Raw genomic sequence first — 18,031 nt, 5'->3', positions numbered from 1 at the left:
TAGGTAGTTAGTAAATGGTTAATAACTATTTAGTAACTATTCTACCTAGTTAAAATAAATACAAACTTGCCTGTGAAATAAAAATAAACCCTAAGCTAGCTACAATGTAACTATTAGTTATATTGTAGCTAGCTTAGGGTTTATTTTACAGGTAAATATTTAGTTTTAAATAGGAATAATTTAGGTAATAATTGTAGGTTTTATTTATATTTATTTTAATTATATTTAACTTAGGGGGTGTTAAGGGTTAGACTTAGGTTTAGGGGTTAATAAATATAATAGAGTGGCAGCAACATTGGGGGCGGCAGATTAGGGGTTAATAAATGTATGTAGGTGGCGGCGATGATAGGGACAGCAGATTAGGGGTTAATAATATTTAACTAGTGTTTGCAAGGCGGGAGTGTGGCGGTTTAGGGGTTAATATGTTTATTATAGTGGCGGCGATGTCGGGAGCGGCAGATTAGGGGGTTAATATTTTTATTTTAGTGTTTGCGATGCGGGAGGGCCTCGGTTTAGGGGTTAATAGGTAGTTTATGGGTGTTAGTGTACTTTTTAGCACTTTAGTTTTGAGTTTTATGCTACAGCTCTGTAGTGTAAAACTCATAACTACAGATTTTAGAATGCGTTACGAATCTTGATGGTATAGGCTGTACCGCTCACTTTTTGGCCTCCCAGGACAAGCTTATAATACCGGCGCTATGGAAGTCTCATTGAAAATAGACTATACGCAAATTGCGTAAGTTGATTTGCGGTAAGGCAAAAAAAGTGTGCGGTACAGCTGTACCTACAAGACAAGTAATTGATTTGCGGTAAGCCAATAGAATCAGCCAATAGAATGCAAGCTCAATCTGTTCCGATCAGCCAATAGAATGCAAGCTCAATCTGATTGGCTGATTGGATCAGCCAATCGGATTGAACTTGAATCGGATTGGCTGATTGAATCAGCCAATCAGATTTTTCCTACCTTAATTCCGATTGGCTGATAGAATCCTATCAGCCAATCGGAATTCGAGGGACGCCATCTTGGATGACGTCATTTAAAGGAACCTTCATTCGGCGAGTAGGCGTTGGTTGAAGAGTATGGATCCGCGTCGGCTGGGAAGAAGATGGCTCCGCTCCGGATGGATGAAGATAGAAGATGCCGCTTGGATGAAGATGTCTGCCGGTCCAGATGTCCTCTTCTGCCCGGATAGGATGAAGACTTCTACCGGTCTGGATGTCCTCTTCTGCCTCATCGGATGAAGACTTCGGCCCGGCTGGGTGAAGACGACTCAAGGTAGGGAGATCTTCAGGGGGGTAGTGTTAGGTTTATTTAAGGGGGTTTTGGGTGGGTTAGAGTAGGGGTATGTGCATGGTGGGTTTTAATGTTGGGGGGTTGTATTTTTTTTTACAGGAAAAAGAGCTGATTACTTTGGGGCATGCCCCACAAAAAGCCCTTTTAAGGGCTGGTAAAAGAGCTGATTACTTTGTAATGTAGAATAGGGTAGGGACTTTTATTTTGGGGCTTTTTTATTTTATTAGGGGGCTTAGATTAGGTGTAATTAGTTTAAAATTCTTGTAATATTTTTTTATTTTCTGTAATTTAGTGTTTGTGTTTTTTTGTAATTTATTTCAGTTTATTTAATTGTATTTAATTGTAGGTATTGGTAGCTGATTTATTTAATTAATTTAATGATAGTGTAGTGTTGGGTTTAATTGTAACTTAGGTTAGGATTTATTTTACAGGTAATTTTGTAATTATTTTAACTAGGTAGCTATTAAATAGTTAATAACTATTTAATAGCTATTGTACCTAGTTAAAATAAATACAAAGTTGCCTGTAAAATAAATATAAATCCTAAAATAGCTACAATATAATTATTCATTATATTGTAGCTATATAAGAGTTTATTTTACAGGTAAGTATTTAGTTTTAAATAGGAATACTTTAGTTAATAAGAGTTAATTTATTTTGTTAGATTAAAATTCTATTTAATTTAGGGGGGTGTTAGGGTTAGACTTAGCTTTAGGGGTTAATACATTTATTATAGTAGTGGCGAGGTCCGGTTGGCAGATTAGGGGTTAATACTTGAAGTTAGGTGGTGGCGACGTTGGGGGGGGGGGGCAGATAAGGGGTTAATAAATATTATGTAGGTGTCTGCGATGTTAGGGGCAGCAGATTAGGGGTTCATAGAGATAATGTAAGTTGCGGCAATGTGCGGTTGGCAGATTAGGGGTTAAAAATATTTATTATAGTGGCGGCGATGTGGGGGGACCTCGGTTTAGGGGTACATAGGTAGTTTATGGGTGTTAGTGTACTTTAGAGCACTGTAGTTAAGAGCTTTATATACCGGCGTTAGCATATAAAGCTCTTAACTACAGCCTTGTCATGGGCATTTGGAGTCTTGTCGGTAGAGGTGTAACGCTCACTTCAGCCAAGACTCTAAATACCAGCGTTAGGCAGATCCCATTGAAAAGATAGGATACGCAAAGGGGATCTGCGGTATGGAAAAGTTGCGGCTTGAAAGTGAGCGGTACACCTTTACCTGGCCGACACTAAATACCAGCGGGCGGCCAAAAGCAGCGTTAGGACCCCTTAACGCTGCTTTTGACGGCTAACGCAGAACTCTAAATCTATGCCATAGCAAGCAAGAGCAAGTACTTTACAATCATAGCAAGCAAGAACAAGTAGTTTACAATCATAGCAAGCAAGAGCAAGTAGTTTACAATAATAGCAAGCAAGAGCAAGTACTTTACAATCATAGCAAACAAGAGCAAGTACTTTACAATCATAGCAAGCAAAAATAAGTATTTTACAATAATAGCAAGCAAGAGAAAGTACTTTACAATCATAGAAAGAGCAAGTACTTTACAATCATAGCAATTAAGAGCAAATACTTTGCAATAAAAGCAAGCAAGAGCAAATACTTTTACAATAAAATTAAGTAAGAGCAAGTATTTTACAATAAAAGCAAGCAAGAACAACTAGTTTACAATCATAACAAGCAAGAGAAAATACTTTGCAATAAAAGCAAGCAAGAGCAAGTACTTTACAATCATAGCAAGCAAGAGCAAGTACTTTACAATCATAGCAAACAAGAGCAAGTACTTTACAATCATAGCAAACAAGAACAATTACTTTACAATAAATGCAAGCAAGAGCAAGTACTTTACAATCATAGCAATCAAGAACAAGTACTTTATAATCATAGCAAACAAGAGCAAGTACTTTACAATAAATGCAAGCAAGAGCAAGTACTTTACAATCATAGCAATCAAGAACAAGTACTTTACAATCATAGCAAACAAGAGCAAATACTTTACAATCATAGCAAGCAAAAGCACATACTTTACAATCATAGCAAGCAAGAACAAGTACTTTACAAAAAAGCAAGTACTTTACAATAAAAGCAAACAAGAGCAAATACTTTACAATAAAAGCAAGTACTATACAATAAAAGCAAGCAAGAGCAAGTACTTTACAATCATAGCAAACAAGAGCAAGTACTTTACAATAAAAGCAAGCAAAAGCAAGTACTTTACAAATATAGCAAATAAGAGCAAGTACTTTACAATAAAAGCAAGCAAGAGCAAATACTTTACAATCATAGCAAGCAAGAACAAGTACTTTGGAGAAATAGTTTCAATAAGTTATGTCACATGTTATTCTGGGCCTTAGAAGCAGATATTCAAATTATTTAAAACATTATAGATCACATCACCTAAATACAGAGGCAAAGGTATAAAGAAAGTATGTGTAAAGTAATGTTTCAGTGAGAGGAAGATATACACTTAGTTATACATACACACATACACCCACACACATATACCTACACACACATATATATATGCACACAAAAACACACATATACATACACCATTGGCGAGTGGAAATTTAACAGTGGCAAGTGAAAGTTAGTGAGAGAATGTCTACTAATATTAACTAAAGGGATATTATATATCCATGATAGGACAAGAATATGTTATTCCTTCAGGGCTATAAGGACCCCATTACTGCTTAGACTGTTTCTTCTGAGAGGGTAAACAGGGCAGAATGAGATTGGAGAGGAAACATGAAAGTGGAGAGAGAAAAAAAAGAGTGAAGAGATATGAGAGAGAAGATATAGCCTGAGAGAGAAGGGAGGGGGTAAAAAGAGAGATTGAAGAGAGGAGGGAGTGGAGAAAGATAAATGAGAGATTATAATTAGAAAACAATTTTTCCAGGTCTGCTATGACCTCACATTAATGTCAACACTCTCTGCTTTCTCTCAGTCAACAACTTCCTTTTTCTGTCCAGTTGTTTTCTTACCCAGAACCACAGTTGATGTTGCTATGCACTTATTTTTGTTAATTTATTATTGTATGTAGCATTTTTTAATTTATGGCATAAAACAAAAACAATATAAAAAATGAATGTACAATAAGGTGTTTCACATTCGCTAAACAAATGCAAAGTGGGGGAAGTTAGTGAGTGTGGTGTGAGTGGGATAGTGGATGTATCAAAAGTGGTGAGTCTAATTTTGGGCGGGCTAGTAGCTTAAACGGACACTCAATCAAAATTAAACTTTCATTATTCAGATAGAGCATGCCATTTTAAACAACTTTTCAATTTAATTCCATTAACTAAATGTGCACAGTCTTTTTATATTTAAACTTTTTGAGTCACCAGCTCTTACTGAGCATGTGCAAGAATAAGTGTGTAGGCATTTGTGAAAGACTGATTGCTGTCACATGGTACGTGTATGCATTTGTGATTGGCTGACGGCTGTCACATGGTACAGGGGGAGTGGAAAAAGACATAACTTTTAAAATTGTCAAAAAAAATCTACTACTCATTTGAAGTTCAGACTAAGTGCTATTGCATTGTCTTGTTATATTGCATTTGTTGATTATGCAAATCTATTGTGTTGACTGATCCTTTAATGCTTTGAGCCCTGCATATATATACACACACACACACACATATATATATATATATATATATATATAAAACACGGAAGGGGACTGCACTCCACAACCGAAACGGGCACACATCCCACAACCCAGTAACATGCTCAGCCCTGGGTGCTCAGTGGCACTCACAAAAAGCTGTGCTGTCACCAGAGTCACAGGCAGTCAACCCCAGACAGGAGTGGGTGCAAGAACCATAGGGGAATTACAAAACAAATTAATACAACACATAGAGAAAACCCTGCACTCACCAGCAAGCTCACAGTTAAGATTTAAAAGCAAAAATAGAAAGGTTAGTTACCGCATCTGGCCAAATGGGACAAGTCCAGGTACCACGTCAAGGTCCTTTCCAATACCTGAGTCCCTAACACAGCCACACAATGCAAGCTCTCAAATCCAAACAAACTGGGAACAAGGGAGGGGTGCCTGGGCTTGTCCCATTTGGCCAGATGTGTTAACTAACCTTTCCAACTAACCTTTCCATTTTTGCTTTTAAATCTTAACTGTAAGCTTGCTGGTGAGTGCAGGATTTTCTCTATGTGTTATATTAATTTGTTTTGTAATTTCCCTATGGTTCTTGCACCCACTCCTGTCTGGGGTTGACTGCCTGTGACTATGGTGACAGCACGGCTTTTTGTGAGTGCCACTGAGCACCCAGGACTGAGCATGTTGCTGGGTCATAGGATGTGTACCCGGTCCGGTCTTGGAGTGCAGTCCCCTTCCGTGTTTTATATATTTCTGGGTGATTACATAAGCCTGTGCACCCCTCCATTGTTCCAAGTTTGTTTGGATTTGAGAGCTTGCATTGTGTGGCTATGCTAGGGTCTCGGGTATTGGAAAGGACCTTGACGTGGTACCTGGGCTTGTCCCATTTGGCCAGATCTGGTAACTAACCTTTCCATTTTTGCTTTTAAATCTTAACTGTGAGCTTGCTGGTGAGTGCAGGGTTTTCTCTGTGTTGTGTATATATACATACACACACATGCATACATACACACACACACACATATACACACAAATATACATACATGCATACACATGCATACATACACACATATATATATATATATATATATATATATATATATATATATATATATATATATATATATATATATATATATACATACACACATATACACACAAACATACACACACAGGCTTGATCCTTTGCTATGGCCATTCAGAAATCAGATGTAAATGAGCTCTTGCATAGAAATGTTTCACACTCGGCTAATAGGTAAGATTATTGCAAGACAACAAGGTGTTTATGTTCCTTTGAGTCCACTGGTTAAAAAACCTACCCATAACTCCCCCCCTTATCTGACTGCTGACATAATTACTGATTACTGCAGGGGCTAGTCCTATATGTGTATGCCAGTCTAAATCTGTTATTAAACACGTGAATCACTGTGTCAAGTGAAGGGACATGTTCAGGAGCACAACTGCTTCATAGGAAGTCAGAGGTGTAAAAACCTAGAACCCTGCAGATGATACAGCACATTCTCAGCTGAGAGGCTAATCCTTTGGTTACATCACATTGCCGTCCTTCTCTTATCTCTGTTATTTACTGAATTACTAGTTTTCTGCCTTGCTCTATTTTGGCAGCTCTATTTCAAAAGTAAAATAGTGCTTTCAACATTTCTAAAAACCCTTCTATATAATCATCATTATTAATACAACCCGTCTTTGCTCCACTGCCTTCCCCCAATAATTTTGCACATCTGTTATAGAATGATATGACCGTTCTCTAAACAGATTTTAGAAATACATAGCAGGGAGCGCTTTACACATTGTTCTCTGTCTTGCTTGCAATATCCATAGTTACAAAGCAACAATTTCTAAATGTAGCTACTATTATGCTGGAGTATTTTTGGAAACTTTGTAAAGAGAATTTGTAGAAAATAGTTTTGTATTGTAAAGTTTAGTATAAAGATTATGCTGCTAGTCAAAATTGTGATAATCATACTTTTTAAATGAGCCCTTTAACCCTTTATCAATGAAGAGAAGAAATATTGCAGCATTGACCTTTCGCTACTGGGATTTTGTTTGAGCTAATGAACAGTTCTATAAAGTTCATTTTCTTGATACCTGATCTGGCATTCATGATCAGGTGTTAGAGCCAGCTGGAGTGTGGAAACTCGGCTCTTATTAAGAATTTCATGCCCAAATGCTTGGTGATCTCATTGAAGGCCCTGAATGTACTCACCATGTGCTCTATTGATTTCTTCTTTTCCCTGCAGATGGCCTGTCTGATGTTAGCTCACACTCTAGCCGAGAAACCCCAAGCACTGAATCGGGTCCTCCAGGGAATCCTGAGCTCAAGGATGCTGACAAGTCCAAAAAAGACAAGAAAAAGAAAGAGAAAAAGAAGGAAAAAACTAAAGTGAAAGATAAGAAAAAACGAGAGGAGAGTGAAGATCAAGAGAAAAAAAACAAGAAGAAGGGCTTTGCAGCAATTATGAGGTACAAGCAGATACCATGATCCTTCTTTTGCTACCGTCACCATAGAACGTTCTAGGTCCCACCTAAACCATAAATCCCTGGTTTAGGCAATACAAGTTATCAAGCTGTGCGCTACCTGTTTAGATTTGCCTCTCTAGGTGCAAACCATTTGTTTGTTGATGGAAGATGTGTTGTTGTTTTGTTTGTTTTTTATCATCAGTATTTCTGCCATACCAAAATGTAAGATTTGAGATTAGTAAATATGTGTTGTCAATTTGTAACTTTTAGATTAAAAGTCAACCTTGGTGCAGGAAAAATACAGAATTATGACTCTTCTATCAGCAAAGTAAAACCATAGTGAAGCCAAGTGTGTTTTTCACATTACAATCACTTTATAATGATGTACGATGGTTATAGCTAATGATGTTTGCAATAAATGTGGATTTGTATGTGTGAATCCAGTAGGTTGTTATATTTCTTGTTTACAAGCGGGGAAGATATATGCATGGGCGACAAACATAACTGCCAGGGTCGGTAGTTGCTACTATTAAGGGCGCCTGGCATGCTGTTATATAATTGGGTGTCAATATGGAGACACAAGAAGGAAGTATGGAGAGAGAAGTCTTAAGAGTGAGAGAAACCGACAGAAGACCCAGTGATTTACAGTTACCCACCTTATACAAACATGTTCATTGCATCTTGTACAAAGGTATTTCTAATTACATTGCTAGTTGCATTATACTTTGAGCTTTTCCTGTAAATTGATGCAAAAATATTAACTATGTGGTTAGGTTTCATACTTGTGTAAAGATTATTCACAGTACAGTTGTTTTTTGCTTTGTTTTATTGTCTCTTTTACCAAACATTCACATTGAAGAAAAGAAAACTGTTAAAGGGGCATTTTAATGCAAAAAATGTCATGTTCAAATACCCTAGCGCTGTAATAAACCCCAAACCGTTTTCCTGGCCAAGCCCACATCTTCACCAGCGTCAGTTGGAGTACTGTTGTATAGCATAAAACAAGCTGGAATCAATGAGAGGCCCAACTTACCACAAACTTTTACTGGGGCACTAAAAGTTAAACCAAGGAGGGATTAGGGGTAAGAGAGCTACAAACTTAGTACCTGTACTCTCTCTAAAATACTTTAATTATCACCTACAAAATAAAAGAGCAAATAAGTACTAGAAAGTTGGCTTGTGCATTTGATCCGAATGCGAAACTAAGCGATATCCGGCTCTTTTCGGAGCTGTAAATTAATAATTCTAATTACCTAAGGAAACTATACCTTGGTAAAAGTTGTTCTTGCTATCCACATGAAGACTAACTTGCTTAGGTAACTAGAAATAACAAAAGATCTTTTAAAATCAAGTTAATTTTAAAAGGGAGCAAACTACAAAGGCTAGGGAATAAAATAATTCTAAATCAGCACAAAATCAGTAAACAGATGCAATGTCTATAAACAAGCTGAAGTCAAATAACCAAGAAGTCCATGCTAAGGGCGTAATACAAAAGGGGTGGCCAAGTCAAACCAGTAATCGGATAACAAATTCCCAGCGTAAGAGGTGGTTAAAACACTCAATACACAAGCAGCGTCAAACTGCAAACAGAGAACTTTTAAAGACTACTGTAAATGTCTTATTGATCTTGTAGGCCTCCTTAAAGTTACAGCATGCCTTACTACAGCAGGAACAGAAATCACTCTCTTTGACAACTGCCTGTTAGGATGAGAGCATTTGTTTTCAGTACTAACCCTATAAAGGGGTTAAATACATAGAAAAAGTCCCACTCAGGAGCGACAAGCATTGGTCAGCCAATTTAAAGCAGTAGTTGCTAGGACCCCATCAATCACTGGCTGTGTCTTTAAAGTGGGACTTCACCTGTGTGTTTAACTTCTTTTGAGCACATGTTTATGTAGGGTCAGTAATGCAAAAGTTGCATTTGTTAATTAATTAGATAGTGTTGTGAATTAGAGCGTCTTGTGCATTACAATGTTTCTTTAAGAGTGAACAATTAAGTGGACAAGAAAGACTTGAAAATCTTCAATATAGACAGTTAATATGTCCGGATATATGACGTTTTTATATATGTACAATATAGACAGTTAATATGTCCGGATATATGACGTTTTTATATATGTACAATATAGACAGTTAATATGTCCGGATATATGACGTTTTTATATATGTACAATATGGACAGTAAATATTGCATTTATATTATTATTTCCAGGTTTCCTACATAGTTTTGTTAATGTCCCTTAAGCTTTAGAATGGGATCTCTTTAAGCACATATGCACCTTCCACAAGCATGTAGACAATGTAAGCAACCACTGAGCATTTTTTGTAGCACAACACCTGCCTGGCTGGACAAGTTATAGGGATTGCTTTCTTATGTTCATGTGACTGTTATAGTCCAACCAACCAATCAGTCAGATACTGTGTCAAAAATGTGTAGGCTTTTCTTGGGCCCCACAAGTTGAGAGTAAGGGGTAGATTTATCAAGCAGCGGATGCTGTAATCTACCCCTGAAGTTTCAGGTCCGCATGAAACTTAAGTTAAGAAGCAGCGGTCGTAAGATCCTGAACTCATCTGCCACCTCTGAGGTGGCAGACAGCAATCAAGATTATTGACACCCCCTGCTAGCGGCTGATTGATCGTGAATGTGCAGGGGGGCGGCAGAAATGCTCGTACAATGATAAATACAGACAGCATTTATTGATGTCGGACGGACATGATCCGCTACACCGAATCATGTTCGCCCAGGGTATGATAAATCTACCCCTAAATCCGTCCGTATTTCGGCTTCAAAATATGTAATTATTTGAGATCCTAGAAAATCCTATGAATAGAATCATTCAAACCTCATCCCTGTCTTAAATTTGCATCACTCACTATGTTACATCAAACTCAAAGGGACAGTGTACTGTAACTTTTTTCTCCCATTTGTTGTGTTCCCAATAATCCATTCACCTGCTGGAGTGTATTATATTGTTTATAAGTAGCCTATTTACCTTTTTTTGTTATTTGACATAACTGATTTCATCTGCTGAAACAGTAACCTATACTGAACATTCCAGTATTGTAGTATTACCTATAGAAAAGCTTTTTAATCCAATTAAAGTATTGACATTTTTGGTACAGACAGCAATAAGATTCCTTGATGTATAGAGAGAAAGATAAGATAGGGAGGTCTGCTATCCCTAAAAGTCAATTTGAATGGGTGGTTGATTCCGTTAGGAAAAACAGCCATTTCATATACATAAATAAAACTAAATGAGCAATTTCCTTTACATTTTATACTATTCAGCTGGTATAACAGCAGTGCCATTTTAATAGGACCAATATGGGCAGCCTATATTTGTTCTCTTATTTGTAGAAAAAAAGCAGACTTGATGACCTAGTACTGCAGTCTGCGTTTAGAATGTTCTGCTAACAGTTCCTTGCAATATATGGTTTTCATGTAAAGTCACTGTGTAACATGATTAATTACTGAATGGTCCCTAACAATTTAAATATTGACAAAACTCAGGGGGGTTCGACTGCAATTTTGGCTAATGAGACCTCATCCCTCAAGAACCTAAAACAAACAGCTAAAGTGGTGTATTTTATGATTATTTACAATTGCTCTTAATAGTTTCCTACTTTTTCCTGGTTAATAGAGCAGTTATTTGACCCCGCACTGGTATGTAAGCAATTCCTGCCGGCTGAATGTGTTATTAGGGCTGCAGTTGTTGAATCTCACTATTATAAAAATCACCAGCAACAGGATAAGCCAAACAATTATTCTTTATGGAAATTAGTAAAGATGAGATGAATACAAATAACAATTTAATTATTTTTTTTTTATCCACTGTGTTAAATTGCTTCCCCGTACATCTCATTAAAGAGTGATCCCCTCCCTCAATTTTAATTAAAATCCAATCACCATGATGGAAAATAACAAAGTGGGTATAAAAAGTAGACAACTTATAAATGACCCTTATCTTTTTGTATGTCAGAGTATGTATTAAATAACAGTTATAACTGTATCCCTTTTCATCTTCAGGTTACAAGATCATGCGGCATTGCTTTGTAATGTATTGCAGCATTCAATAAGGCGTTAAAGTAAAATATAGATAATTCTACCTTTCAAACCAAGCTGGCATGTCTGGTGAAAGCTCAAAATAGCATATTGTCTGGCAACATCTGCATATGCTACAGAATCCTGGGTAATGTAAAATTGCTGTACTGTCTTTAAAACTGGATGACCATTTGCATAAGTAAACCTGCATAATTGCTACGAGAGAGACTAAATATACTTGCTAAAAACGTTACTAAAATGCCTGTTCAGTTATTTTGTCGGCACCTTCCCCTCCGCCTCTGTAACACAAGGACCTGATGGAATGATAAAGTTTTGAAAATGGATACCTTGGTGTAAATCCCCTGTTCTACAAACAAGACAGCAATTAGAGTCAAACCCATGCCATCTTTTGTCATTTTGCTTTCTGGGACTTTTCATATGTTTTTTTTTTTATCACTGCTTGACAATTTATCTTCAATTATTTACTTCTCTTTCTTCACCAGCCATGAATATTTTATCCTTTTTTAGCCCTGTTAATTTGCCAATTTTCCTTAGAGCAAAGAGCCGTGGTGATTTAAATGTTTCATTCTAGTTGGGGGAAGAGAAATGGGCCCTTTTATCATTACTGTTATGGGCCTGTGCTCAGAATGATACTTTTTATGACCGGCGGTGTGGAGTCTGTAATAGAATTGCCGAGTGGATAGTATAATATACAGATATTGACTTCCATTAAGCCAAGCAGTGTGAAGGCTGGAATACATTACATATAAAATATGTTTTAAAGCTGAGTTGCTTACAAAGTTAAGCATCTGTAGGGAAGGTTCGAAATGTGATACAGAAAGAAACTACAGTGTAGATTAATAGAGATATAGTTTACATGGAGACGGCAAATAAAACACATAACTTTATGCACAGCAAAAAATGTAAATGTGTGTTTGTATACAGAGCTATTTATGTAGAAGTCTGAAAAGCAAATAACATACAAAGCAAATTAGTACGACAATTTCATTTGCACAACCTATCTCCTCCTTCACCTTCCAAAAAACAAAATTGTGAGCCAATATAGTTATATATAATGAGCAGGAGGCGTTGTTGGAACCTCTGCTTTAGTTCTAAGAGAATTGATCCTGAAATCAATATTAACAGCTTTAGTTTCTGGGTGATTGTGTGTAATTAATTATATAAATGACTATGGTCATCCACTTATAATACCTTTTTATTTTTTTAATAAGTCCTTCTTATGACATTGGGTTTGCATGGGTAGAAAACCTAGTGAAAATGAAGATAACACAATGCTTAGGCTTGTCTTGCACACACAGAGCCCCTATAAATCTTCTTGTTTGCTGGGATGGATTAAATGAAATGATAATGGACAGTGAAGACACATAATGCTGAGTGGACAAATACCTTTTGTTTATTTTCCCCTTTTATTGCAAAGATAATGCTACCCAACACAATACTGAGCACAATTCCTTTCAAGCAAACCATAATTCACAGCTCTTGATTTCTTTAAGACTTGAATGAACATGAAAATGCTCTAATGTATTAGAGCAACTTATTATCGCATTGTTGTTTGCACATAACTTTGTGTTAAAGGCCAACAAAGGTTTCTACCCAGAAATCCAAACTTAAAGGGATAGTAAAGTCCAAATTAAGCTTTCATGATTTAGATAGAACAGGCATTTTTAAGAAACTTTACAATTTACTTCCACTAACAAACTGTACACAGTCTTTTTATATTCACATTTCCTGAGACACCAGCTCCTACTGAGCATGTGCACAATCTCACAGTGTAAGTGCTATTGCATTGTCTTTTTATTATGCACTTGTTAATTATGCAGTTCTACTGCATTTTTTCTTGTAGGAGGAACTGTTGTAAGAGAGGTTAAAGCTTATATTGTCTTCATTTCATGCAATGATAGTCATTTCTAAATGTATTGGTTATAAATGGGCAGAAAACTCTACAAAAGGTTTATCATGCACTGCTTAAACATCTTAAAAATATATATATATATATAATTTTATTTTTTTATGCATTAAAAAAAGGTTATGTTAATGTTAAGACTTTTGCATCACTGAGGGAAGGGACAAGGGGGGGGGGGGGAATAAAAAACAGGAAAATACAATAAGGGTACCAGAGGGTCTTGATTTTGTATAGGATCTGTATGATATATTGTCACAGCTTTTATTATGTAAGCTCAATCTAACTGTTCCTTTCTGTTTGATTGTACCCGAAATTGTCTAAATAAAGATTTAATTTAAAAAAAAAAAAGACTTTTGCATCACTTTCATGCTTTAACGAATAATATATATATATATATATATATATATATATATATATAACTGTATTGATGAAGAAGGGCACTCACAGGATTTTTTTGAATCATAAAGTAGTGTAAATTTATTTCCAAATGCGTAACATTAGATAGAATGTCAACATTTCTACCTCAAAAAATACAGCACGCAGTCTCTTGCTGTGAAGGCGGTCTAGCATAACTACAATGAGCACTTGAAGATCAATTTTGTCTTGAAGAAGGCCCATAATGGGGTCGAAACGTGAACATTCTATCTAATGTTGTTACGCATTTGGAAATAAATTTACACTACTTTATGTTTAAGTCCTGTGAGTACCCTCCTTCATTTGGAAATAAATTTACACTACTTTATGTTTAAGTTCTGTGAGTGCCCTCCTTCATCAATACAGTTCTATTTAATCTCAATGAGGATAGCACCCAGGCGGTGATTACACCTATGTGGAAGGAGTGCTGGGCCACCGGCTAAGTATTATATAAATATATATATATATATAGTTTTTATACATAAAAGGGACAACTCTACAATACATTTTAAACTAAACAGTTTAAAAACCCTTTAATATCTAAGACTTTAGTAATATCTAAGTCTTTAGTAGGATCTCAGGGACAATGTTTGTTGTTCATGAAATTATCAATTTAGATTTTACAAGAGTGAGGACTCTACTGAGAGAGGACTTAAAGGGGCATGAAACCCAAACATTTTCTTTCATTATTTAGGTAGAACATTCAATTTTAAACAACTTTCCAGTTTACTTCTATTATCAAATTTGCTTCATTCTCTTGGTATCATTTGTTGAAGGAGCAGCATTGCACGACTGGTTTCTAACTGAATACATGGGTAAGCCAATGACAATCTCTGTGTGTGTGTGTATATATATATATATATATATATATATATATATATATATATATATATATATATATGCAGCCACCAATCAGCAAATAGAACCTAGGTTATTTGCTGCTCTTGAGCTTTCCTATATAAACCTTTCAGCAAAGAATAGCAAGAGAAGGAAGCAAATTAAATAATAGAAGTAAATTAGAAAGTTGTTTAAAATGGTATGCTCTGACTGAACCATGAAAGAAAATGTTTGTGTTTAATGTCTCTTTAAGCTGAAGAAGCTATTGAGACCGCAGCAGCGAATTATTGTTCTTTATCATAAAATAATAATAAAAAAAACAAAACAAATAAAAGGCCAAAGCAAAATAAGCCTATAGGAAGTTCCAGAATGAATTTAATTAATAAGGGCCTCCCTTAATGCCGCTGGTTTATATTTTAGTTATATCATTTTATGCATGTAAAATATCAAAGCTATGGAGCACACATTTTTAATCAATAAAAGATGTAAAAAGGTGAACACAATTATAAAACTGATATATAGGAGGTATAAAATGGCTGATGTTAAATCATAAAATTCATAGTAAAATGGTTATGGCCCCTCTGCCACTTTTTTTTATCAAATTACTCTTATTCCTGATTAGAAATGACCCCCTTTTTAAGGTATTAAACTCATTTTCACCAAAGCTGATTTCTTAGTTAAATCCAGTTAGTTTTTCTTGTCTCTTTCACAGTTCTTTATCCTGGCATAGCTAGTGTATAGGTCCCATGGTGTACTACTGCTAGTGTATAGGTCTCATGGTACTACTGCTAGTGTATAGGTCCCATGGTACTACTGCTAGTGTATAGGTTCCATGGTACTACTGCTAGTGTATTGGTCCCATGGTACTACTGCTAGTGTATAGGTCCCATCAAGGGTCTCTAGGACATGCAGTGCATTTTATGCTGGTTTATTTTCAGGAACGTTAGATGAGGTTCTGGACTTATGTAGGTTTGAACAAGTTCACATCAGACTATTCATTGTAGTTGAGAGTCCTGCTGTAACTGAACCACACAGCTTTTCTCATAGATTTCATCTCTTTTATTAGGTGAGGGTCTCTTTCATTTAGTGGTTGACATGGCATACACAGGTACTCATAGGGAAGGAGTTCTCTGCAACCTAACTGTACATTTATCATCTGGTTTTAAAGAGCAAAATCATCTGAGTCATATACAAAATAAACATAAAGGAGCAATGTCCCATTATTTTATACTCGCAGCTGATGTAAGCAATTTGAAACACATTAAGGGGAAGTCAGTTTTACACTACATGTTCCTTTAATGGAAATTTAAAAAAAAATGTATTTTTTCTTTTGTTTTCCATCCTGGTGCAAGAGGGTTTAAATATTTAATTCATAAGAGGTAACCCCTTCCTGGGCATGGGATCATGAAACCTCAATGCAACAAGCGCAATGGCCTGACTATGTGGTTTTCTCTGAATACTTTTAGTTTATTGTATAAAATAAATGGACAAATAATAAATAAAATAAAAATATATATCTACAGTATATGATTATTACAGATTGGTTGTTGATATTTTTGACACATCTATACCTTTTAATGGTTAGGTTTATTATTAATTTATTATTAAAATGGTGGAACAAATAAAGAGGTAACATTGTTTCACCCACTATAGTTAGCGATCCTCTACATAATTATATGAAATAACATTTCAATAATATATGGGAAATATGAAGATATGAGTATTCAGTTTTGAAAATCAATGATTGGTGTATATTTGTGTAAATAATAATAATAAAAAAATATTTATATATATATACGTTGATTGGAGTAGCCATGTTAGGCCAGAGATTTAGATATCAAAATAATAAATGTATAGTTTGTCCAATAAAAAAAGTATCATTGCTCAATGCAATACTCTTGTTATTTTGAGATATATATATATATATATATATATATATACATACACACACAAAACACATCTAAAATATATATATATATATATATATATATATATATGTACACATACACAACACACACATATATATTCCCTATTTATTTTCTGCAATCTGCAACATAATCTTGTGAAGTAGGTCCTTCTTCCACTCTTCATTAGATAGAAATGTTATGGGTTTTTAGATCTACAACACCTTTTCCCATGACAAATTGTCATGTGTTCCAAGTCTGTTCATCTCCTGCAGTCTATTATCTGTATTGTCTTGTTTCAATAGGAAGCTCTTGAGTCCTGAGAGCCTTAAACATATTCTGCGCGTGATAATAAAAATTGGAGTGTAATTAAGCGTGCTACAATAAAGCTTAGTGTCACAGAGTAGCTTTTGTTTGGCACATGCATTAACAGTCTGACATTTTACAGAAATTGGAGTATGTAATCTTAAAAGATACATTACACTGCCAATTATTAGAATACAAGCACATGAGTTTAAGTATATTATGTAAAATTCATATTCTTCTGTTAATGTATCCATGCAGCTGATTTATAAAGTTATATAAAAAACGTGGGTATTTAGAACATCCTGGATCACAACCATTTATTTACAGCTATGAATGACTGATAGGTTGCAGGAAAGCATATTTTCAACAAAAACAAATGCAGATATTGTAAACTTTAGAACATTCACTTTTCATATAAAAAATACCAATAACTTTGTATTAGTTAATTAAAAGGAAATTGTTTATCACTTATAGAGCAACTGTGATTTGTGTTTTTGTTTCAGTGGATGCTTTAGGCAACTTCCCCTTTTGGAGTTCATATAAAAACATGGTACTGATTCCTACAGGTAATGTGCAGCTTCTTTACACACACATATCTGTGATATACTAAATATATATACTTTTGCATTTTATTTTAGTATATGTAGAACATAAACAAGTTAAGTATTATTATTTGCATTTAGAATTTCAGCTAAATGTTTTTTTTTTGTTTTGTTTTTTTAATTCTGTAACAACAACCTTGCTGGTGATCAAGCTGCTTGAGGAAGTAATACTATTATATTGCGAAATGCGTTGGGAATTGTTTTTAATGTTTGAAAATACCCTCCTAGTGAACTTGGTAGGACTTTTATATACACAATTTGAGTCCTGAGTGGTGATTTTATTTTGTACATATCACTGTTAGACACTATATTGGTGGTGACCCTATTTTGGTTTCTGATTCCATTGAAACTGGAGGTAAGCTAGCTGGCAAGCTCTTTAATTACCCAGACTGCAGAGTTTGTACTTTGAGATAAGTGCATTTGATTTGTGATTACCCTTCATGAGAGGGATGTTTCCATGAGGTATATTTGATCACCAGTGATATTGTGCCATTGGACCGTCTTTATTTTCTTTTTATTGTTACTTTGCTGGTAATCATATTCCACTTTATATTAAAGGTATGGAAAAGAGTCGGTTTTATTGCCGTAGTTAAAAAAGCACCATAAAGTA

At 35.3% G+C, this 18,031-nt stretch overlaps 1 protein-coding gene across 3 annotated transcripts in view; it reads left to right on the top strand.

Annotated features, from left to right (window-relative positions):
* The window catches only part of PARD3B (par-3 family cell polarity regulator beta), a 1,914,565-nt gene that overhangs the window by 1,154,016 nt on the left and 742,518 nt on the right, over positions 1-18,031 (top strand). For all 3 annotated transcript variants that reach the window (XM_053698659.1, XM_053698658.1, XM_053698660.1), the window contains exon 18: positions 7,173-7,395. In XM_053698659.1, the coding sequence (XP_053554634.1) occupies positions 7,173-7,395 (223 nt within the window). The remainder of the gene's footprint in view (positions 1-7,172; positions 7,396-18,031) is intronic.

The sequence above is a fragment of the Bombina bombina genome, chromosome 1 (assembly GCF_027579735.1).
Source record: "Bombina bombina isolate aBomBom1 chromosome 1, aBomBom1.pri, whole genome shotgun sequence".
Taxonomy (NCBI): domain Eukaryota; kingdom Metazoa; phylum Chordata; class Amphibia; order Anura; family Bombinatoridae; genus Bombina; species Bombina bombina.
Note: the sequence above shows the minus strand (reverse complement) of the source record. Positions and strands in the feature narration are given on the sequence as shown.